General features: G+C 36.6%; 1 protein-coding gene across 1 annotated transcript in view; it reads left to right on the top strand.

Moving 5' to 3' along the window:
* Positions 1-25116, top strand: part of Not10 (CCR4-NOT transcription complex subunit 10) — a 132816-nt gene that overhangs the window by 57304 nt on the left and 50396 nt on the right. The window contains exons 7-8 of the mRNA XM_083139457.1: positions 12207-12358; positions 18116-18318. Of these exons, the coding sequence (XP_082995583.1) occupies positions 12207-12358; positions 18116-18318 (355 nt within the window). The remainder of the gene's footprint in view (positions 1-12206; positions 12359-18115; positions 18319-25116) is intronic.

Raw genomic sequence — 25116 nt, 5'->3', positions numbered from 1 at the left:
TGTAGATTTGTTTGTCTTGAAAGGCGGTACATGAATTGATGGAAACAGTTATATTTGTAGAGTGATTTGCAGTCACGAAATGGCATTAATTTGGAAAGAAAAGTAAAATAAAATTAATAAATAAATAGCATGCATGCGCAACACAAGAAGAAACATCGCAATGTGATTCCGGACGTCAGGTCTTGGACTGTGTATTAGAGTTTATTTTTCTATGTTATTAGAATATAAATAGTATCCTGAGAGATATTTCATACCGAAGCGACAAACCACAAATGTCGCTTGAAAGCGAGCAGTCGGAAATCAATGCAGCCTTTCGAACTGTAGGGACACAAGCTCTGACTGCACCGTTTCCTCAAGGAGATTTTACCACGCGACACGCGACAAACGATACGAGGATTTCACACCAAAGCGACACGGGTCATTTGGTCCAAGGCAACTTTCATACCGAAGTGACACATGTTGCTTGGAAACAAGCCAATCAAGAGCAACATTTCACATCGTAGTGGCATGACGGGAAGCACAGGCCAGCGTTCGGTTGGTGAAATCCTCAAGCGATAAGTGTCGCGTGCCGCTTGTCGCTTTGGTGCGCAATCTCACTAAAGCAAGACACTCATTGCATCGCGTATGCGCGAACAACAAACCACGGCAACATGTTGCAAGCTATTGAGGAAATGGCCCAGTTTGAGCGACGCAGAAGCGACAAAGCGACACGTGTGGCTTATCGCCTAGATCTGTTGTTGTAATGTGCGGTTTATCGTGTCGCCTATCTGTTGTTCGCAAGCAACGCTTGCTAATAGACTGAAGGCACAATGTCACTTGTTCTCCCCCTGTAGCGTGTCGCTTCGGTCTCAGCACCCTTCCTTTAAGGAGCTTTCCGACCGAAGTAACAAGTAGCATGCGAATACGCCATATGAACGTGTCATTTGCTGTTTGAACCCTCATGTGCAATGAATGCTATTTTACAGTCTGGAAGTGTGTGTCATTAGTGTGACAGTGTGAACATCCCGTGTCGCTTGTCCCATTGGTTTGAAAGTTGCCTTACATAGCATACATTGCCTGTCGATAGCACTAAGAAAGTTTTGTGGGGTTCCCCTTGTCGTTTCATGCAATCATCATCGCCGCAATTAGTTTAAATCGGAAGAAAAGAGACAGTAAATATCAAAAATACAAATGCTTCAGTGTGTATATCTTTAAAAGAAATGATGATGATGATAATAATAATGAACCTAATTCATACACAAAAATTTAGTTACCAAGAGCATTCCACGCATATTTTTTCTCCTGTATTATTAACGAAAGTATGACGATAACAGGACGTGGTCGACTGTCTACAATGTTCGTTAATATCTTTGCGACCACTGTACCAAATATCATAGCAATTATCACACTCATAGCAATGCTTCATGTAAAAGAATCAGACTTTGCAGCAAAAACTCCATTTACTTCCATTATAAGCAGACGAATACCAAGCACCGGGTTCAACACCAGCGCCTCTAGCGGATCATTTTCGAGTGAAACCAGCCAGAGAGCGCAGAACCGTGCCGTTTTCCACACTACGTTATTCAAGGCGCTGTACTGTTGAGTCTCCCTTCTCATTATTACCTTTACAAGTAAATATTTCAATACTAGGTTGAGTGGAAGTCTAAGTGTGCATTTAGCTGAAATATAGTCACTTTTTTTTTTTAGACATGTTCATGTACAGTAATTGCACTGATGCACAGTGGGCCAGAATTTTGAAAATGGGGACAAAAAATCGAAATTCCTACTTGAAAACAGAACGTTTAAACCATTAGGTCCCTGTAGAACAATGATGAGGCTGCCTCAAAATGCAAATTGTTCCATCCGGGTGTTAGCGTAAAGGAGGATTTAAGGTGGGCAAAACCCACCACCCATTTACCAAATCCCATTTCACAAACATCTCTCGCACAGTTTCACCCATTCAGACTGGTCAGAACGTTATCTGTGTGGGCTTCTGTGGCACATATTCTACATATCATCAAGGTATGTACTTTCTGTGGGTGGAGTAAGAATTTATGTACTGAATTGTGGGTATTGTTATACAAGCCGATTCACACGCTACCGTTTTCAGCTGAGTTGCAATGACATATGTTTCTTCCCTTTGACTTTCAGAATTTGTGGGATTAGGTGGGATGAAGATGGTGGGTCTTACAAATGCAACCAAGAGAAAATTGGCTGCCAACTTGTGCCTATTCGCACTTACGAAATGTAAAAAGAATGACTTCACAATGACAAAGATGTCTGCGTTGAAACAGAATTGCATTGGAATGCAGTATTTAACGTAAACCGAGCAAAATCAGGATCCATTGGAGACCAGATACAGCATCTCAGTCCTACTACATACTTCTCAACTGGCATTCTGGAAGATCTGACAGTTTTTCAGATATTAGTTTGCAACAAAGTGAGAAGTACATCATCTGCTAAGGTGTGTTACATTTGTGATGCTTGGCCAACAGAAATTAAAACAATTTTGCCAAATACTCAGTTCTAATTGTCAATCCTACGTGCACATGATTTGATTCTTGAGATCTTCTTTCACATGTCGTATCGAATTGAATTCAAGAGGGAGGAGACATGTTGAGAAGACAAAGCGAAAACGAATGTCCGAAAGCCAAACGACCAAGCAAACGCTTCGTGGACGTTGCCATCGACAAGCCTAAACAAGATGGTAGTGGCTCCGACAACACATCAATTCATTCAGAATCCCAAGAAAGCCAGTCGAAATCACCGGCATCAACGAGGTGTTAATCAAACGATGCAACTATTTTGTAAACACAATCGTCAAGGCAACTAACGTCCAGAGTTTTTGTGAATATGTGTTGGAAATTGCGAAACTTCTAGTAGTAGAATGTGTGTGGTATTATATGCCCGATGGCGTACACAAGATCTTCTTTCACGGTCCAGATGCCAGAGCAGAAGCTGTTCTTCCATTCGGCAGCTCTGGGATGAGGCTCAAGAAACGAGAATCTCCAGACCATTAAGAGAGTGACTTGCCCGCGAGAGCGCTCGAATTTATATCAGTGATGATCTTTTGCATGATCTGCTTATCTCATCTGATCCACTAATAACAAGTCTTCGGCTTTTGCCTCCTATAAAATCATGTATGCTCTTAGAAGACATGACTCACTTGCTCGACATCACTGAGTGTCAGATGAACTCCAGCATTGTGCCTAACAAATGAAAATCTATCCACTGCTAACAGTGAAAGTGAAGATTAAGGTTTGTCTGTCAGTATCTGAACACAGTGAAATTTAAAAAATATATATATTTGGTCTAGGAATTAATTCGTGCACCTGGACAAGAGATGGCGTAACGAGCGTATCGTCCCACAGTTCCGTGTAGCCACACATGCGTTGAAAACTCCTGTCACCGCTATTATTCGTAGTATAGGGCAGTTGATTGACGCGTCAACAACAGCATTTTGTAGTCAACTGAACATGGCGCAGTTCGTGCCAGATAAAGTGTTTTTGCGGGGTGTTCTGCTTCATTACTTTAACATGCAGAAAAGTGCTACCGAAAGTCATCGTATTTTGGTGTAAGTGTATGGTGACCATGCGCTAGCTGAGCGAACGTGTCGAGAAGTGGTTTGCACGGTTTAGAAGTGGTGATTTCGGCCTGGAAGACCAAGAGCGACCTGGACAGCCAAAACAATTTGAAGACGAAGAATTGAGAGCATTGCTCGATCAGGATTCGTGTCAAACGCAGGAAGAACTTGCAGAAGCATTAGGCGTTGATCAAACAACAGTTTCCAAACGCCTCAAAGCCATGGGAATGATTCAAAAGATGTCACATTGGGTTCCACATGAATTGAAAGACAGAGACGTTGAAAGACGAAAAACCATTTGCAAATTGCTGCTTCAAAGACAGAAAAGAAAGGGGTTTTTGCATCGCATTTTTACTGGCGATGAGAAGTGGATCCATTACGAGAACCCAAAACGAAAAAAGGCCTGGGTGAAGCCAGGTGAACCAGGTCCATCACAACCGAAACGAGATATTCACTGTGCAAAGGTTATGCTGTGCATATGGTGGGATATGAAAGGTGTGGTGTACTATGAGCTGCTGCAAACGGGTGAAACTATTAATGGAGAACGTTATCGACGACAATTAATGCGTTTGAAGCAAGCTCTGGCCAGGAAACGACCAGAATGGGAGAACAGACATGATAAACTTATTTTTCAACATGATAACGCTCGCCCACATGTCGCAAAACCGGTCAAAACCTATTTAGAAAATGTCGGATGGGAAGTTTTACCCCATCCGCCGTATTCACCAGACGTTGCTCCTTCGGACTACTACTTGTTCAATTGCATGAATAACAATTTGATTGGACAGCGGTTCACTTCTTCAGACGATATCGAAAAATGGGTCTCTGACTGAATCGCTTCAAAGGATGAGGACTTCTTTCGCCACGGAATCCGTAACTTGCCTGACAGATGGGCGAAAGTGGTGGCTCGCGATGGACAATATTTTTCTTAAGGTATTTATGTATTTTGTGTTTGAACTACAGCTTCAATGTGTGTGTAACAACCGCACGAATTAATTCCTAGACCAAATATATATATATCATACTGTAAGGTACGTGAAATTCACCATGCCATGAAAGAATATAGGGGAATGTTGAGAGTGTACATATTCATGATGATCTCACTCATTTGTGAAGGTAATGCGATGACAACCATACTGCCCTTTCCCCTTCCAGTGTGCCTTCAGGTACCCATTTATTACATGTTGTGTGTAAACCCCAGATCCGTTTTTATGGCCATAAACAATTCCAACTGTAGATCACCCACACCGAGAATCGAACCCAAGTCCCGCCTTGGCAGTCAGACGCTATACTGACTGGACCACGAGGAATAATTTATTAGTGTTTTCTTGTCAACAAGCACATGATTCAACTGAGTTTATGTGATGTTGCAAACCGTAGTTTTTCTCATTACATGAGCATGGGACATTCTTTGTACAGAAGACTTTACTTTAATAGTTTGCACTCATTATGTGAATAATTACAGAATTTCAATCATTTTATGTTTTGTGTGTATTATATTCTAATTTAGAAATACTGACAGCGTAAAGTATCCCTATTCACCAATTCAGATTTTTGTCCCCATTTTCAGAATTCTGGCCCACTGTGTAATGTTTGTTTTTGAAAATTTTTGCTTTTGTCTCGAGAATCTGGAAAAGTCAGGGAATTCTGTTTTTACGAGATTGTAGACACCCTGTATACATTTACTGAGTTCTTTTTTTTGTATAAAGTCGATGCTGCATAGTTTAAATACGAGATCTGAGTAGAGGAAAGATTGTAGACCTTCACTTCCAGATAAAATGCCAGGGAGTTGAAAAATCTAAAATTGGTGGCCGGATGTTAGGCTCTCTATTCTGTGCATCCATCTTCTTTTCCACTTTGAGGTGTGCTTCTTAATATTACCATTTTATATTATTCAATGTTTTAATGTAATACATTTATTTATATATTTTATAACAGGTCACATTTCACAAGCTTTATCATGAGTTTACAGTTTCAGGAGGAGCTCCATTTTGTTTTTCCTTAAGATATTGCTCTCTGTAAGGTTGTCTTCTCTTACAAGTTGATTTGCAAATCCATTGCAGTAAACCAGTTGTGCATTGTCTTTTCACAGTATTACTTGGTCTTAGATACATGTGTCCCAACAAAAGACTCCATTTCTAACATGTAACACATTCGAGAATCCACCAATGCAAAAATCTATCATGGAAGGCTTCTAACATTTCTTTTACAGTAACATACTCACCGAGAGAAAAATAAATATGTTCCTTATTGTTGTAAATTTATTTATAGAATTCCTTGCATCGCTTGTTTCAGTGTTGTCAACCTTGAATGCTCATGACAACAAACAAAACCTCTTGCACGATGTAACAAGATTGAAACTATCTGGAGCAATCTCATTTGTAGTTCAAAGTTCTTCAACAACCTTGTGAGAAGACTTCATAACACCCACTTAATACGACAGAGCAGTAACGGTCGTGATTTTCTCAACATTTGTGTCTATGACATCACTCTTCCAAGAATACTGTGCTCTCATTGTGCATAAGTGATCATTTGTGTCAATTGCAATGTCTACCAATGTACTATCTTGGAAAAATATGTGTGTGATTCTAGTACAGTTTTAGTGTTCAACAGCACTTGTTTCACACTATACTAGTGATGTGATGAAGCTGAAAATTTACCAATGCTGATAATTTTTGGAACCAATATCGAAGTGGCCGCGGTGGCTCAGTCGGTAACGCATCTGACTACCATGCTAAAGGTCCCGGGTTCAATCCCCGGCCAGTTCAAATCCTGGAACTTTTCTAACGATGGAAGTGGGCCCGGCGCCCACCCAGCGTCGAATAACATGGGTTCGTGGGGGAAACCCGGGGGGGTAAAGGTGGTCAGGGGCGTGATGCTGATCACATCACCCCCTCTCACAACCGGATCAAGAAAGTGTGGTGTGTTACCCCCACACCCCCTATACACCTTCATGGTATGGTGCTATGCACAGGGGAGCACTTGACTTTTTTTTTTTACTTTAATATCGATGCAGATATTTAACCGATTCTGATACATAAGGTTTTTCCACAGAAATGGAATGTTATTTTCAGCATGACAAAAATAAATTTCCTATAAACATTTCTAATTGCATATAAAATATATATTACCAAATATTTAACATTAGTCACAAGCAGTTCTTTGAAATGCAAAAAGAATTCTTGTCTTTAATATTGTAAATTTGATGCTGGCAGATTCAACTTCAGAAACTCTAGTTTTGGAAGCACTTCTGGAAGTAACCTACTTCTCTTATCACAAATCTATCCAGCAACAGAAATTGACATATCGGCATCAGTATTGGGATCAAAGAAATCCAATATTTAAATTGGTACCGATAATAATAATTATAATAATCAATTTCAGTGAATACTGATGCAGCAGGTATGCCCAAGTATTTTCTCACCACTTGCTTCAGGTATGGATACTCATTTTTAAATTTCCAATACAACAGCGGATCCTGGTCATGTGGAATAATTGGTTCAGCAATATACTGTTCTATTTCTGATTTTGTGGTAGGTTGATTATTATCTGAATGAGAGTTAGCAAAAATTTTATCACGAAAACTTTACAGTGATGAAGACCCATAACCTAATTTTCAATAAATCTTACAAAATTAAAATATAAAGCTCATTACAAGGTTAAACTGTAGTATTATCGGTACCAATTTAAATATCAGTTTTTTGCCGATGCCGAAATTCATACATCGGTAATCAGCTTCGGCACACTATAACTTGGTTAAACATTTTTCAGGGGATCAAGCTGAAACAATTCCACTGTATTTATTTTTCTCTATCACTTGATTGTGTGTGGAGGATGTTTATTCCATATAGTATATCCAATCGCAGATCTGTGATACCAAAAACTTTGTGCCACTGTTTGTGCCTCAAGCTCACCCCTGACATGAAACAGAAGACACTAGACATTAGCCAATAGTTGCTTCAGAGGTACGAACTTGGTGATGCATTCCAAATTTTAAGGGACACTTGAGAGGAGTTCACTTTGATTCTGATGAAGTAGTGCAAACAGAAGTGAGGCTGTGGCTCTGTCGTCGTGGTCAAAAATTCTACAGTGGCACCATTAAGAAACTGGTCTCTTATTGGCAGACGTGTGTTTATCACCAGAGCGATTATGTGGAAAAAGTTATTGTGTAGATATGGACAATGAAGTTCTAGAAAATTACGTGAATTTCTTTTATTCAAATAAATTCAACTGTTTTCCAATAAAAGATAGGAGGCATTAATTTTCAGCATGCCCTCGTATATACAGCATTCCTGATTTTTTTAAAATGATATTCCTTATTTCTCTTCTAGGTTTATATGCTGTTTTCCATCCTCTTTTTTTTTCCCTAGCATTTATATTTCAGAATCCCTTTAATGTATGTAATTTCTATCCATTTTTCTTTTTCTTGTTTGATTTTTCATCGTTTGTTCTTTTTACTTTGTTTAATGCTCGATCTATTATCATAGGCGAGTATCAATTTGTCTTACCTTGTTCTTTTTGTAAATGAATTTATGTTTTTAAGCTTCACTGTTCTTTTTGTGAAATTGTGCCATATTTTTGTTGAGGAGGGTGGTTAGAGTAAAGTTAGAACCAGCAGTCAGTTTCCTATAGCTTCAATTCGTAATTTTTTTTTCTATATATGTCCAAATCATCTTAATATGTAATTTTGCCGTCTCCCCCCCCCCTCACTGTTACATGAATTGAAGTTTTCTTTTTCTTGAATTACTGAAAAATCGTCTAAATAGCTATGCATAGTGACCTTAATTTTTTGGTGTGTTTTTTGTACTTTTCGGTGTTATTTTTTCAAATATTTCAATTTTATTTTAGCACACTTTTCTGTTAGATATTCCCCAATATTAGACTTTCTTTCTGCTTTTAATCTAGTATTTTAATTTTTAAGTCACATAACCTACACTTGTTCATGATGCATACTTTGGAAATGATTTTAGAGGAAGTTATTTTCCATTTCCTGTGAGACAAATGCTGATGTTATGGCTCCCATAACAGTTGATCTCCACCAAAACTGCACCTCCTCGCATGGTAATACAAAAGTTTCCTTGTGCAATAAATACTGTTGTTACAGAATATGAAAAGACGTTAAAAAAAATTTAACGTTAAAAACTGTACTTACGTATGCGAGTATGTTGTTCCCATTTTTCTTTCTGTAGAACTACGTTTCAGAGATTAACTATCTCCTTCTTCAGGTTCGTATGAGAAAACTATGTACTTAGCATAGTACCACGTCGAAATGTAATATAAGGATTGTGGACAAGGGTTGGTGTGGATACATTTAAAATATTATATCCTCGCCCTAGAGGTGGTGGCTCAGTTGGTAACGCATCTGACTACCATGCTAAAGGTCCTGGGTTTGATCCCCGGCCGGCTCAAATCCGGGAACTTTTCTAACGTTGGAAGCGGCCCTGCCACCCACCTATCGTCGAATAACATGGGTACCTGGGGGAAACCCTGGGGGGTAAAGGAGGTCAGGGCGTGATGCTGATCACATCACCCCCACTCACGACCGGATCAAGAAAGTGTGGGGTGTTACCCCCACACCCCTATACGCCTTCATGGTGTGGTGCTAAGCACAGGGGAGCACTTTACCTTTTTTTTTTTACCTTTAGAGGTATATAAAAAGCTCATCGTTCACTAAAAAACTTGCACAATAAACCTATTCTCAGTTAAAAATGTTAAAAAACTAAAAACCTGCATATACAGAGTTGGGCAGGAATGGCCGAACCTGCAAGTTGTATATAGTGATACATGCAGGTTTTTAGATTTTTAACATTTTTAACTGATAATAGGTTTATTGTGCCAAGTTTTTTAGTGAACGACGAGCTCTTTATATATATATATCTAGGGCGAGGATATAATATTTTAAATGTATCCACACCAACCCTTGTCCACAATCCTTATATTACATATCGACGTGGTATTATGCTAAGTACCTAGTTTTTTCATACGAACCTGAAGAAGGAGATAGTTAATCTCCGAAACGTAGTTCTACAGAAAGAAAAATGGGAACAACATACTCGCATACGTAAGTACAGTTTTTAACGTTAAAAAAAATTTTTAAAGTCTTTTTATATTCTGGAATTGTGAGTAATACGCACCAAACCTACAAAATGCTACTGTTGTTACAGCTCCAATCTGGCAGTAGGTGTGTGCTTCATCTCCACCAAAACCATGTCAATTTGATCAGTAATGCAAATCATTTCTTGCACAACAAAAACCGATGTTACAGCTTCCATGTGAGGTAGGTGTGCACTCAATGGCTTGACGGAACCCTGCCAATCTGTTCAGTGATGCAAAACTTTCCGCTAAAATGTGATAAATCGTAAGAAACATTGATTTACATGTGATTTCATGTAGCTGTCGGAAGTAATCCATGTATAACACACCTTAATTTTAAAAAAATAAAATTAAAGCCTAAAGCTCAAGTAATATTGAAATTTTATGGATTTTGTAAGCACAACATGTGTTGAAATTAGCAAAAAAGGTCATAATTTGCTTTTTATGCCAAATGTGCATTGTTTTACAATTTCAAATGCATGAAAAATGTGTTTAGAACATGTCATTGTACACAAACACCTTTTTGCAATGTTATATCATTTGTGAAAAATCAACGTGGAGAATTAAGTTTTTAATTCATTCTTTTTTCTTATTTAGTTTCCGTCTTCTACAGCTTCCTCTTTCCCCTTTTGCCTTATAGTGTCGGGGTTGCCTCTATCCATTCTGTCCATCTCTCTCGTTCCTTTGCCATCCTCTTCATTTCTTTTATTCGTTTGGTGAATGACTTCCAGGGTCTTCCTTTTGTTCTCCTTCCCTCTGTTCTAGCTTCCATTAATTGTTTTGTTTTTCTATCTACGTTCATTCTTACCACATGTCTGAACCATTTTAATTGTCTTTGTGTCAGTTTTTCTTCTATTGGCTTCTGATTTAATTTGTCTCTTGTTCTGTTATTACGTACTCTATCTCCTTGTTTTACCAAGTATTCTACGGAAGCATTTCATCTGAACTGTTGTTATTTATCTTAGTTCTTTTCCTCTTACTGGCCAGCTTTCATTGCCGTATAGTAAAATTAGTTCCACTACTGGATTGCACACTTGCAGTTTAGATTTGGTATCTATTTCCCTTTTTCTGAAAATGCTCTGGCTCAGTTGGTAGCATGCATTGTTAGATTTTCATACTCTATTCATGATTTCCTCTTGTATTCTTCTTTGATTTTCGAAATATTCCATGACTAAGTTTTTTCAAGCCCATTGTGATAACGGATTCTCCATTGCTCATTCCCTCCTTTATTAAAATTGTTTCTCAAATTGAACAATAATTTACTCCCTCTGTCCCATAATTATTGTCCGGTACACTTTTGTTTGTTGTCCCATAATAATTGTCCGATAGGCAAACTGTGACATTGGTGTATACAGAAGAAGAAAATTAAAGACGGGAATGAGCCATACAACATTATTACTCAAGGATCAGTACAAATTTGCCGATCAAGTATCCAAAAGAACATAAATAAAAAGTCACCATTTTGGCATACCGGACTATAATTATGGGACAGAGTGAGTAATAAAGTGATAACTGGGGCCTGGTACTTTATGTTACAACATATTTTTTATTTGCCATCAGATTGAATACTGGTGTGAGATCTTTACATACGTGATGAAAATCAACCGAAATAGACAAACTTGATAAGGCATATTTTGACATATTTTACCAATTTTTCATTTTTACAACATATTTCTTCATTTTTCTCGTAATAAGACATTTTTCTGTATAATTTCGTAATTGTTTTGTATAAAACAGTTATTTTATAATTTATTCTTTGTTTATTTCAACGGATAGTTTATAGTATCGATGGCAGGATAAGGAAATAATCCACGAAGAAATCAAAAGCAGATGCTTTCGTTTCTTACCAACTAATACAGAACAATATTATCCCCTTTTTATTTGGCTGACAATTGATAGTCGTTCGAACATTTCTTTACCCTTTTTTCACTTCTCGCAACAATCAGTTCAAAGTAAGGCTGTTTTTCAGATTCTATGTAGTTAAAATCTGCCTAAAAAGTTGTGTTCGTGTATTGATTACTTAGATTTACCAGAGCTGAAGCGAGCTGCCAATTATGCTTTAGTTTCCACACAGGTGTAAATCTGACATAATAGTAAATTAATTTAGGATAATTGCAATGAACCTCACAATATTTTCAGTATTTTCCCACTACATTCTTCGACTAAAATGATTCTGACTTTGTTTAATACCCCACCCTACTCAATATTCCATGGAAGATACTGACATCCCATGTAATGAGACATTCGGAAGTACTGTTGTGCATATTATTGGCTTTACTGGGAATATTTCTGCATTTTTCTGAAATTTTTAATTTTTTATGACACATTTCTAAATTTGTATGACATAATTACATACATATTTCACAGTTTTATAGGACATTAAGTCCCGGGCTCTAGTGATAACAGAATATGCAAGAAATTTGAATAGGATTAAAACTATGTTTTGAAGATGCTTCTTCCATATCTTTCAATCATTTCCAATTATGTATTTCAGACATTTGATGTTAACATATTCAAGCTTTTAATTATATATATGTATATTTATTCTCAGAGATACGGGTGAATCACTAGGAATGCTTTATTACAACAATATGGGTTGTATACACTATTATATGGGAAAGCCCAACCTGGCATGCTTTTATCTCCAGAAGGCCCTGAAAGAGAATGAAGCTGCTATAAAGACCTTTCCTAAAGCAGATTCCGGTAAGTTGGCTATTTTTGTCCAATATATGTGATGTTTAAGTTTAGAAAATAAAATGAGACAAATTACAAGGTTTGGGCAAATTATAATATCCTTCTAGATCTAACTAACTAACTAACTAACTCCCTAGCCTTCTTAAACCCGAAGGTTCATGGCTGCAGCAACACAGGCCTTCCATCTTTCCCTATCTTGAGCAAGTTCTATATACTCTTTTCCATCCCTACCGATTTCCCTTAGGTCCATCTCAACGTTGTCCCTCCATCTTCGTCTTGGCCTTCCTACAGGTCTCTTACCATCAGGTTTCCCTACAAGAATCCTGTAAACTCCTCTTTCCTCTCCGATTAGTGCCACATGGCCTGCCCACCTAAGTCTTCTTGATTTAATTATTCTAATAATATCTGGACATGAATACAAATTATGTAGTTCTAAATTATGTAACCTTCTCCACTCACCTGTCTCCTCATCCCTTTTAGGTCCAAAGATTTTCCTAAGGATCTTATTTTCAAATACTCTCAATTTATGTTCCTCTTTCAATGTAAGGGACCAAGTTTCACATCCATATAATACTACAGGCAAAATTACTGTTTTGTATATTTTAACTTTTAGTTTCTTAGATATTAAACGAGAAAACAAAAGTTTATGAACAGAGAAGTAACATGCATTTCCTGAATTAAGCCTACTTTTTATTTCCTCTTTAATATAATTTTCATTTGTTAATATTACTCCTAAGTATTTGAATTTGGAAACTGGTTCAAACGAGTTGTTATCAATAATTAGATTTTGATTATTACCTAACACTTGGTTTCGGCCTGTAAGCATATATTTAGTTTTCTCTTTGTTAACTTCCAAACCTATCTCTTTAGCAGTTTTGAAAAATATTTTAGCATTATTTTTAATTGTATTTACATCATCCACAGTAAGTCTACATCATCTGCATATGCTAACAACTGAGTCACACCATTTAATTTTAGTCCTTCTTTAGTTTCTTTTACCTTCCTAACAGCATATTCTAAGGCAAAATTAGAGAGCAATGGAGATAATGCATCTCCTTGTTTTAACCCATCATGAATTGTAAATTTGTCAGACATATTAATACCCACACGAATTTTACTTTCTGTTTCACTGGTGCATATTTTTATCATACTAACAAGCTTCTTAGGTATTCCAAACTCTACTAATATATTATATAATTTCTCTCTTTTGACCGAATCATATGCTTTTTTGAAATCAATGAATAGCTGATGGACATTTTGATTATATTCCCATTTTTTTTCAAGTGTCTGTCTGATGTGAAAAATCTGATCTGTAGTTGATCTGTTACATTTAAATCCACATTGATAATCGCCTATAATTTCATTAGCATATGGAGTTAGTCTTGTTAAAAGAATGTTAGATAATATTTTATATGTTGTTGGGAGTAGAGAAATTCCACGGTAATTATTGCAGTTCATTTTATCACCTTTTTTAAACACAGGAACAATTATGGATTCTTTCCACTGTTGAGGGATTTCTTCTTTATTCTATATTAAACAAATTAATTTATGAATTTGACATATTAATAAATTTCCCCCATATTTAATTAACTCATCTGGTATTAAATCAATGCCAGGTGCTTTGTTATTCTTTAGCCTTTTAATAGCATCTTTAACTTCAGTCAAGTTAGGTTCTGGAACTAAAGGTTCTGCTGTGTGGACTTCATTTACTTCTGATTTATCTCCTACATGGACATTTAAAAGGTCATTAAAGAAGTTCTTCCCTCTATTTAGAATATCGCTTGGGTCAGCTAGAAAATCACCGTCTTTATCTTTTATCAAGTTTACTTTAGGTTGCCACCCCTTTCTAAACTCATTTACACCTTTATATAAATCTCTGATATTTTTATTTTTGCTGTTTGTTTCAATTTCGTTAATTTTGCTTTTCAAGTAATCTCTTTCTTTACTTCTAAACGTGCGGTTAACTTCTCGCTTTATTCTATTATAATTGTTTAGATTTGTATCATCAGAGTTATTTAACCACCTAAGTCTAGCCTGATTTCTTATTTCTATTAGATTATGACATTCATTGTCAAACCATGGCTTACTTTTTCTCGATTTATGGTATCCTATACTTTCTTTAGCTGCTGATTCAATTGCATTACGTATGTGCTCCCAATTCTTATTTACGTCTGTTTCATTTATATTTTCATCATCATTTAAATCCTGCAAAACATCAAATCTATTTGACAGTTTAATTTGGTAATCTTTCTTAATTCTTTCATCAGTAAACTTTCCTGTATCAAATTTTATAACTTTTAGATTTTGTTGCTTATGATTTATCACTGAGAGTCTTTCTCTTAATTTAGCAATTACTAAATAATGGTCACTGGCACAGTCAGCACCTCTATGTGTACGAACGTCAATTATACTAGTATGCCTTCTCTTATCAATGAGAATATGATCTATCTGATTATGAGTTTTACCATCTGGAGAAGACCAGGTATATTTATGGATATCTTTATGTTTAAAAGTGGTACTTTTCACAATTAAATTCTTTGATGTTGCAAAAGTAATCAATCTTATACCATTATCATTACTTAATTCATGAAGACTTTTTTTTACCAATCGTGGGTTTAAATGTCTCTTCTTTGCCAATCTGTGCATTACAGTCACCTAACAGAATTTTCATATCATACTGATAAAATTTATCAAAGACCTGTTCTAACTCTGCATAAAAATCATCTTTAGTATTATCATCTTTATCTTCCATTGAAAATAATATATTTTACCTTGGGAACATCCATGGCCTTATATTGCTGTTTCTTGACATTTTTTTTTACAGTACAGAGTTGTCAGCTCTACGCCTAACCCCCAATATGAATGGAGGAACTACTACACAAGACAAACATAAACACATTAGGCAGCACAATTACTACACAAGACGAACACAAACACATTAGACAGCATAACTTCTACACAAGACACACACAAACACATCACAACTATAACACAATATAAACACAAACACACCACAACTACTACACAATATAAACACAAACAAACTACACACCACAACTACTACACAAGACAAACACAAACAAATTAGACAGCACAACTACTATGCAAGACAAAACAAACATACTAGACAGCACAACTACTACACAAACATACTAGACAGCACAAGTACAGCACAAGACACATACATACACACCACCGATACTACACAAGACAAACAGAAACACATTAGACAGCATAACTACTACACAAGACAATCCCAACCACACTAGACAGCACAACTACTACACAAGACAAACCCACATACTAGCACACCACCGCTACTACACAAGACAAACACACTAGACACCACAACTACTACACAAGACAAACCCAAACACACTACACAGCACAACTACTGCACACATAACTACTGCACAACACAAACACATAACAACCACTACACAAGAAAAACACAAACGCACAACTACTACTACTACACAAGATTATGAAGAAAAAAATCTTCTTCAGTTAAATCAAATGATGGATTCTTTTTTTGGATCCAGCATGTAAGCTAAAAAATTGGCTGGTGTTAGAGCCATATTATATCTGTTTTTGAATTTTTGTTTCATGTGTTTCTCATTTGTAACTCCAATTTCCATTTGAAGTTTCTTCCACACACGTACTGATTCACAGATGGTGCAGTTGTTTTTCTGTACTTCAAGGGCAGTGGCAATAGGCTTTAAGCGATTAAGCATGTCCTCTACATTCCACTTTAATACAAAATTGGAAACTTGTGTTTGCACTGCTTTATCAATAGTTTCACAATTTTCTTCGCAAATTCTTAATAAAATTGGCCAGCCTTTAAGATATGACTCCAAGCAATCTACCATGGTATTCCAGCACACTTCACTTGGGAGCACAAGTTTTGGGCACCAGATTTTCTGTAACGTTCATTAGCAAAATGGTTGCTTCTGAAGTACTTTATTACATTTAGCACATGCTCTTTCACATTTGGAAATTGAAAGTCATTTGCTAGCAGATTTAGTACATGTGCTGAGCAACCATATGTGATGACATCCAAATCCTCGTAATTTTCAAGCAAAAGACGCATTTTTGCAACGTTGGCAGCATTATCTGTAACAACAGAACGAACTTTGCACTTTAAGTCTTCCTCATATTTTTTTAAATGCTGTTAAGAGCCACTTCTGCCAGATAATCTGCAGTGTTCATGTGAGCATGAACAGATGTGTCAATTGAAGAGTTGACACGGAAAAGGATGTAAGTGCCAGAAAGTAAATTTTTCAGGAGAAAGAAAAAACTTAGTATTGTGATCTCAAAAATGCTTCATGTGTGTATTCTGTGTGCACAGTGTTGTTATGCAGAACGCATGATATTGTGCATCCAGGTAATCCAGCATTGCCAGTAAGTCTTTTTTCTTGCCATCACTTAAGGATATTACCTGCGTATCATTGTTGAAGGCCTCTGTGTTCCTGAATTCTGCATATTTGGCACTTACATCCTTTTCCATGTAAAGGCTTCAATTGTGTCCACTAAATAAACATCCCCTTCTTTGGTGGTAACTGTAAGGCATATTATTGGTTCATTGTGGACATTTGACCAAGCATCAAACCCAAGGCATACACTTTGATTTTTCAGAAAAAGGGAGCAAGTTTCCTTTTCTTCATAAATAGTTTCCAATAAAGACCGACTAATTTCTTTTCTGTTTGGAGGGGTGTAAACTAGGCAAAGTTGTTGCACAAGTCTCACAAATTGAGGATGTTCAATACTATGAAAAGCAGTATTTGTTGCGAATATAAAACAAGCTACTTGCTGATCCAAAGACTTCTTCTGCACTGGTGTTGATCTAACTACATTTGAATCCAATGTTTCAATTTTTCTCTTCTTGCCTTCTGATTTATTTCCAATCCTCTCATTAGAAGAATATGCAATAGTGGCTGAAACATGAGTGGATGTACTAGTACCAAGTGAACTTGAGGTTGAAATTCTATCTAAAAAAAATAATTGATGTCTGCATTAACATAGGCCTATGATATACATTCACATTTTTTTTTTAAAAAAAATGGTAAGCTAGTTCGGCTATCCAAGTTGTTGTTTAATCTTTACAAAAGATACAAGAACATTTTCATTTTATTAAGGGCGAGTCAAAGTAAATTAAAGCAGAGGATCCATGTTTTGCACCTTGCTATGTGTGCAACTACATAATTATGTTAGAATCACTACTAGTAAACAGAAAAAGTACAAATTGAATGAGAAGGTTTGAAAAACAAATTACAATTAACTAACCTAACTGCTAAGTTGAAAAATGTACATTTGTGTAGAGAACTTTGAAACTAAGTGGACATAATCTAATGGCCATTTACGGGTAGGAATGTGTTAAGTACTCGATCATACGAAAGAAAGTAAATACCCAGATTCCAGACCTTGTGCTGCTTTTATCCAGATGCACTAAGACTAACTTTCCAATAATAAACCATTATCAAATTCTACCCGGTGGCCAGAGTTTCCCTTCAAGCTTACCTGAGAAGGTTTCAGTGTAGACCCTTAGAGTCTCCATGTTTCTGATTAAAGGAGAAAAAATAACTGTCGAGGAACGGAACAACATTTTCAACTCTTCATGGGCAAAGTATTTGAAACATTTTGTAATATTTAAATTGCATAAAAGATTTTCAAAGGCTGCTAAGAATTTTTTTAAAAAAAGAAAGTTATTATTTGTGCTCTAAATTTAGTCTGTGCATGTAAATTTACTTATTGCAATATCCATTCCAGCTGAACCTCTGACAGGAAGACCGCTGTATACCCTTGGCTCCAACAGATGTTATGAAATTCTGTATAACTTGGGTGTAGCCCTTCTTCACGCAGGAAAACCAACCCAAGCATTTGACTGCCTTATTGAAGCTGTTCAGGTATACCACATGAATCCCAGACTATGGTTGAGAATAGCAGAATGTTGCATCATGGCGCATAAGCAAGTAAGTATATTTGTTGATTTCTATGTCTGCACTTCCACTTTTTCGAGTTACCATATTTACTCATGTATAATGCAAATTTTTTTCAAAATTTTTGTCCCCAATAACTGTGGTGCGTATTGTGCATGGAATACTTCAGACAGCCAATGCATGTTTTCACTATGTCACTGCATGTAACACGTAACAGGCGCAAATACAAATTAGCAGGTTGGATTTCTTTAGTAATAATTGAAAAAAAAAACAAAAAAAAAACACTGTAAATAGTGAAATGGCTATTGCCCATGTTTTTTTAGTGGATTTGTGGACTACCCTAATGTTCCATGTTCCCACCGAACAGCGCTGCACACGGGATGTGTATCAGTATTTATTTGTTGGGCAAGAAATAATAATAGAAAAAATCTTCCCGAGTGCTGCAAATCCATAACATAATTTTGATCTCACTTTCTTCTACTACAGAATAAACAGAACTGAAAGCTTTGGGATGCTAAACACAGTGGAGGGAAAGGGGTTAGCTTGTGTGGGTTGTTGACTCATTGTATACGCAAGACTATGTTCTCCTCTTGGTCCACATATCAACAGGTATTGAATAGGTATGATGTCATTCACTCATGATTGGCATAGCAACAGCTTTGTGACCTACAACTAAGAAAACCATTTCTTGAACCTGAATTGTACTGTGCATTATATAGGAGATATAATTATTTGTTGCTTGTCCCCATCAAAAATTAAGGTGCGCATTGTACACGTGTAAATACAGTATTGTGCAAATCATGATCTGTATTGCGATATAATGTTTATCCATTCTTTATGCTCTCTCGTTCCTGTCCTGGCGAATCTCCTGTATAACTAAGGTAAAAACTTCACGTTTTTGCACACTAATTTTGAATCTGCATTTTATGTTGCACAACACTGGTCCCCATGGCAAATGGATTTGATGTTTTCATATGTTTGAAGAAGGCAGAAAGGAGGTGGAAGTTGCTGACTTTATCCAAATGGTTTATTTTCTCCCTCCACCATTCTCCATTGTTCCACCTGACCATGAGAAGCAGAAGATTTGATCCTTTCATGATGTTTATTCTTTTGTTGTTGAAACAACGTTTCCCACGAGTCAGGAGAGGTGGAAATACATTTCCTTCCTCCAAAGGAGATTACTATGATCTTATGAAGTGGGAACATGGAACATTAGGGTAGTCCACAAATCCACTCTCCACAAGGGTATTATTCCTTGACATGCAACTAAAAAACATCCAAATTTTACTTCAAACAAACAATATTTAGGGTTCGCCTAAATTACACTTTTTATCTAATTAAGTGTATGTATTGCATGTATCTCTTATTTAAGAGCTGTACATTTAGAAACCTACGACATTACATTTGCTTTTCATGGAACTTGAAACTTGTTTTTGTGATTTGTTACTTCATTTACTATCATAGTTTCATTATACTTTCGGTTTAGGGCAATGCCTCGTTCTGCTGTGTCATTCACTACTTTCATTTGTGAGATCCTATGATAAAATTAATTGAAAAATGGGACCATGAAGAAAAGTTTCAAATTTTGTTTTAGCTTCCTCCATAAATACATCAAAGAAAGGAATAGATCCTTTCTGTGACAAGGTTCGCTAACTTCAGATTTTCCACTTCATCTGTGATCTGAAGACGTCGTGCAGGGATATGGAAGATCTTGGACGTTGTAAATTCTGATATTTTCTCCTTGGTTTCCATGCCATTCGATCATCAAAAAGGCAAGTGGAACAAGATGTTCAGAAAGAAATGAGAGATATCTCCAGAATGCTCCGTAAGTTTTGGTAGCCACAATCCGATTCGTGTAAGTCAGAAATGGGATATCATTGAAGGGGCAAAACTCCTATATAATCATCCATTTGCTGGACATCAAGAGCAAGTCTAATGTATTTTCCATCTGTGTGGAATGTGACACACAATAATTTGGACCACCCTAATGGGGCATGCATGCTGTGCTTCTTATTGTGCCTCCACCGGGTATCAAACCTGGGAACTCTTGATTACAAAGGGATGACGCTACCACCACGTCATCGGAGAGACCAATAATGGGGAAGGGGCATTTTTCACTTTTTTTTTCTTAGGCTATCAGTCCAAATTCGCAGACAGTCTGGCATCGAACAGCGGCATATTTATTTTATTTGTGAAACAAATTTTCTACCGATTTTCCATCATAAACTATTTCTGGATGGAGTACATTCATGATTCTTTTGAGTTGAAGCTGGCAGAGACAAATTTGAGGGTGTATCACACCGCGCACTTGCATTTAGGATGTAGCCGAAGTGAGGAAAGATGAAAAGGAACGTACAGACCGTCGGCATTCAGGGCCTGATGAAGGTTTGCTTGGCTCTTTTCCACCCCCTTGTGTTTACAACTGCATCAGGGTTTCTCTGGCGTCCGACCATCTCATACACGTACAAAACACGTAATGCTGTTGTTTCTTAGCGTAATGAGCAGGGGTGCAGATTTGCAGACACTAAAAACTTTAAAACTTATAAAAACGGCAGGCAAATAGGCACTCAAAATTATGAAAATGCACTTAGGCACTTGATGGCACACGTATTGACTTGATTGCATTGGTATTTTACTGTATTTTTTTTTGCGGCACTTTATTTACACATTTGGTTATGGCTAATCGCAACGACAATGATGAATAGTGGTTAGATGAAATTGTTGATAGGAAAGTAGCTTTATTAAAAAAATATTACAAATGTTATATTTTATGTGTTATATATGCATATTGCAGGGAAGAACTTGGAAAGTTTGGATACATTTACAGCTTTTGCTTCATTGTTATCCTCCCCTTTTATTCCTATGATAATGTCTCTGGCTTTAATCCTAACAATGAAGATGAATGGTGGGTGATAAGATGAATGGACAATCACAAAGTAAAGACACAACAGAACTGTCAGAGGATTATACTGACTGTGGGTCCACATGCCAGAGCCTCATTGATCTGCAACAATGCAGGAAGAAAGGTTGACACTTGAGCACCCTCTGTAAACACCTCTCCCAGTCTCAAACCTCAAAGTTTAAATAATATTGGTGTTTTACTGCGATACCGCAAGTGTATGTGTATATGTGTAAGTAATAATTACTCAATACTAATAACCATGTTAGATTTAAGAGTAGAATTTTACTAGAAATGGATGTTGTCTGTTATTTCGGTTTTATTAATATAACATCTAGAATGTTCGAGCAGCCAACAGTTTTCTGTTTAAGTTAGCTTGCGACCTGAGTTATATTGCTTCGTGTGTATTCCATTATTTGTAGAACAATGTATAAGCATGGTCAAGAAGCATATATGTTTCAGTACGGACCTGTAACTGGAATTTAAATTTCTGCATCTTGACAAAACTCAAAATACAAATTTTGCATTCTGTGTCAGATATGTGCAGATTTTTATGAACGGTTAATACCTTATTATAGCAGAAGACCACGTTTCATTGATTGTTTATGATGTACAATTTGAGTTGTTTCAGTTTTTAAGTCAATTTTATGCACAGAAAAGCTAATCGCGACAGGAATACAGTTTAAAGTGGGACCCGAACCACTATGTGCCTCCACCGGGTATTGAACGTGAGGTCCCTTTTTTACAAGGCATGATGTAACATTCATGTGACCCATACTTAATAAATAATAATAACAATGCATTTTCTGTAAAAATACACCTAAACGATTTTTCGGGAGGTGGGTGGGAGGGTGGGTGGCATTGTCCTGTTTAGAGCCAAAATATTATGGTCACCCTAACTATGACTATCTCCGTAATCTGAGAGCGGAATGAAAATCATTTCCCAAAAGCTCCTGATGATCCTGAGGGACATCTGTTACGGCTTACCAGTCATTCGGGCTGAATTTTGACCTAGCAGGGAGGAAAAGTGCATTTTCAAAAGACCTCCAAGTTCCCTTAATCGAACAGGCAATAAAATCATTAACTGCATCTCCTGCCGTTGCATCTGTTTTTGACATGCAACAAGTAGGAATAGGAAAATGAGGATTAGAAAGACAAGTCTTGCTTTGGGGTTCATGCTGCGGAAAATTTACCCTTGATTTGAAAGATACCTGACTGCGAGTCTTATCTGCATATGGATTCTTTGTCACGTACTTGCTGTTCAAGGAACTTGAGTCCCATGTTCATCTAACAAATGCACAAATACGTATTTTTTAGTTTTTTCAAAGCCAAAGGTAAGTTGGAAAAGGTAAATGAACCTTTGAAAAGGAACAAATTTTGGTTTTGGTCATGCTTCTAATTTAAGATTGGAATAATTTACATAAAAACAAGTGTCCTGGCAATGAATTAATGTCAAATAGATGAATAATTGAATATTCATCGAATAAGAAAAATGATGTTACATGTAGTTGTAGTTGGAGAAAAGTAAGTTTCTGATTAATATCTTATGCATATTATTTTTAGTAGTAGTGTACATAAATCTTCTTTAAAATGTCATTCAAAGCCGTATGATCCCAATATAATCCTTGCCTTCTAAAAAGTTCAGAGGAAATTAATAACCATCGATTATGCAACAAATGCTAATATTTTCATTACTTAATTTTAGTACTTTGTAAGTCTTTTGGGAAGTCCGGTCCCCTGAACTTTAGCAATTATGTGAATTTTCCATTCAAGTTGATACCTCTCTGACATTCATGAGAAATTTGAAAATGTCAATGAAGTTTGCAATTTGAATTGTATTGTGAACTTCCATACAAAACCCTTCTGTACGTTACATGAACTACTGTATATGACCCATTCCATGTGAAAGTTGACAAACATAAGGTAAACGTCCCTAAGTTTGACAGGTTAAGGAAAATTTTTGCAGTTAATTGCTTGTAGTGGCTTTTGTATTTCATAAATGCGAGTAATCTTTTTTTTGCCTGAAAGTTTAAAGATTCTACTTTCACCCAAAAAGTATTTTGCATTCCAACAGTTACGTTACATAATTATTAAAAAATCAAAAAAGTGAATCCTACAATATGTCCCTAAGTTCGACACCCTGTCCTTAATTTCGACAGTTTGTGTACCAAAATTCGACAGCCCCTTATATCTCAACATCAGACACTAAATATGCAGATGTTAATAATACCAAAAACTGCACATGTTCTTCTATTGGCATTTCAATATATTTAACTGAATTTACAGATTTATCAGGGCATGAACTGAACAAAAAAAGATTTGTTGTTAAACTCCCCTCTTTTATGCTCAACAAAATTTAAAATATTAACATGAATTACTTATCGTGCCAAAGGCTAGGTACATCAAAGCAAATAAAACACTGAAAATGTTGATTGCGTTTATATTACAACTTTGAAACATTGTTTTACAGGGTGATTCCCAATGGTGTATCAAAAACAAGGAAAAAATTTTGAGGACTAAGTATAACATTTACTTAGCCAAGCCTAGATGCTAAGGAACAATTGCTGTTGGTATCTGGGATATTGGTAACATTATATATAACACTAATAATTAATTAACATAAACTTTAAACAAATGCAAAACAACTTTCTGTCTGAAGTTAGGTGTGAGTCCTCAAAATCAAAGACCTAACCCTCTTAGACATTTTTTTCTTTTCTTGAAAACATATCTGATCCTTTCCCCCCTCATTACCAAATCTGGCAACTCAACACGGCCAATAATTTGACGGTCTGATATGAACGAAACATCACTTTCATTGGTGACAAATTCCTTCTTGGCCACATCAACACTCTTAAGTCCAATCATTTTTATTACATTTTTCAGGATCTCCTGAACAACACAGAGGTTCATCACTTTCATTGACAATCTCTAATGTCATTTCATCTGATTCCTCCTCTTGCCAGTCAGAATCACTTTCTTTCAATGACAGTGCACTTTCATCTGAAGATTCTGAGTCACTCATTTCAACCCATTTCTTTCCCTTTTTGCCTAACTCTTTGTCTTCTCGTTCTGTGCAGCAAGTTTCTTCAGCTCTCTAGCTCTTTTGCCTCGTCTACTTGATGCTTTTTCTCCTCCTTTGTTAGCAGTGGTAGCGTCATCGTCTTGTAATCTAGGGATCCCGGGTTCGATCCCCGATGGAGGCACATAGTGGTTCGGATCCCACTTTAAGCTGTAGGTCCAGTCCTGATTAGCCTTACTGTGCATAAAGTGGACTTAAAACACCAAACCAATCCTCCTCCTTTGTAAAGTATTTGATCATTTAAGGAGATGTAATCACAGCAGGCAGTCTTTCTCTTTGCTTTCTTGGAGGTTTTTTGACTTGGCCAAACACAAATTAGGCTGTGTTTAATGTAAATTAATTATCAAGCGGCTCCAGTGTCCTTTGTTCCTCGCTGGGCAAGAACTTTGCCTCCTTTAGGATTCAGAAAGAACCAAGCTTTTCCTTTTCTTAGTCATTGTGAGGATCACAAAAATCTGATTTTAATCAGAGAATAAATTAAAATTAAGCTTACTTTTATACCCATTTTTGCAATTTTGCAACATTTTTCTAAGGGGTGTGCGGGATCCCGAAAAGTCAGAACCGGGAAATGATTCCCGACTTTTCGGGATCCCGAGCAGTTGGGAAATACCGAATGGTCATTTTGTTGTTAATTCTCGATGTTTTCTGCATTGTAAATGGCTTAAACTTATCGAAAATTGTTCATTTTGTACCAGAAATGCAGAAACAATCACTTAAAGTGAAAATGATGTGTAGAATTTGAGATTTCCAGAGCTTCGCCCCGACCCAAAAAAATTCTGTCCCACACACTCCTACATTTTTCACAAAATTGTAGAACAAGGAAATACGTGTACTGTATGAGGCCAAATTTTAG

The sequence above is a fragment of the Lepisma saccharinum genome, chromosome 17 (genome assembly GCF_977018435.1).
Source record: "Lepisma saccharinum chromosome 17, izLepSacc3.1, whole genome shotgun sequence".
NCBI classification, from domain to species: Eukaryota; Metazoa; Arthropoda; class Insecta; order Zygentoma; family Lepismatidae; genus Lepisma; species Lepisma saccharinum.
This window is presented reverse-complemented; position numbering and strand designations above follow the sequence as displayed.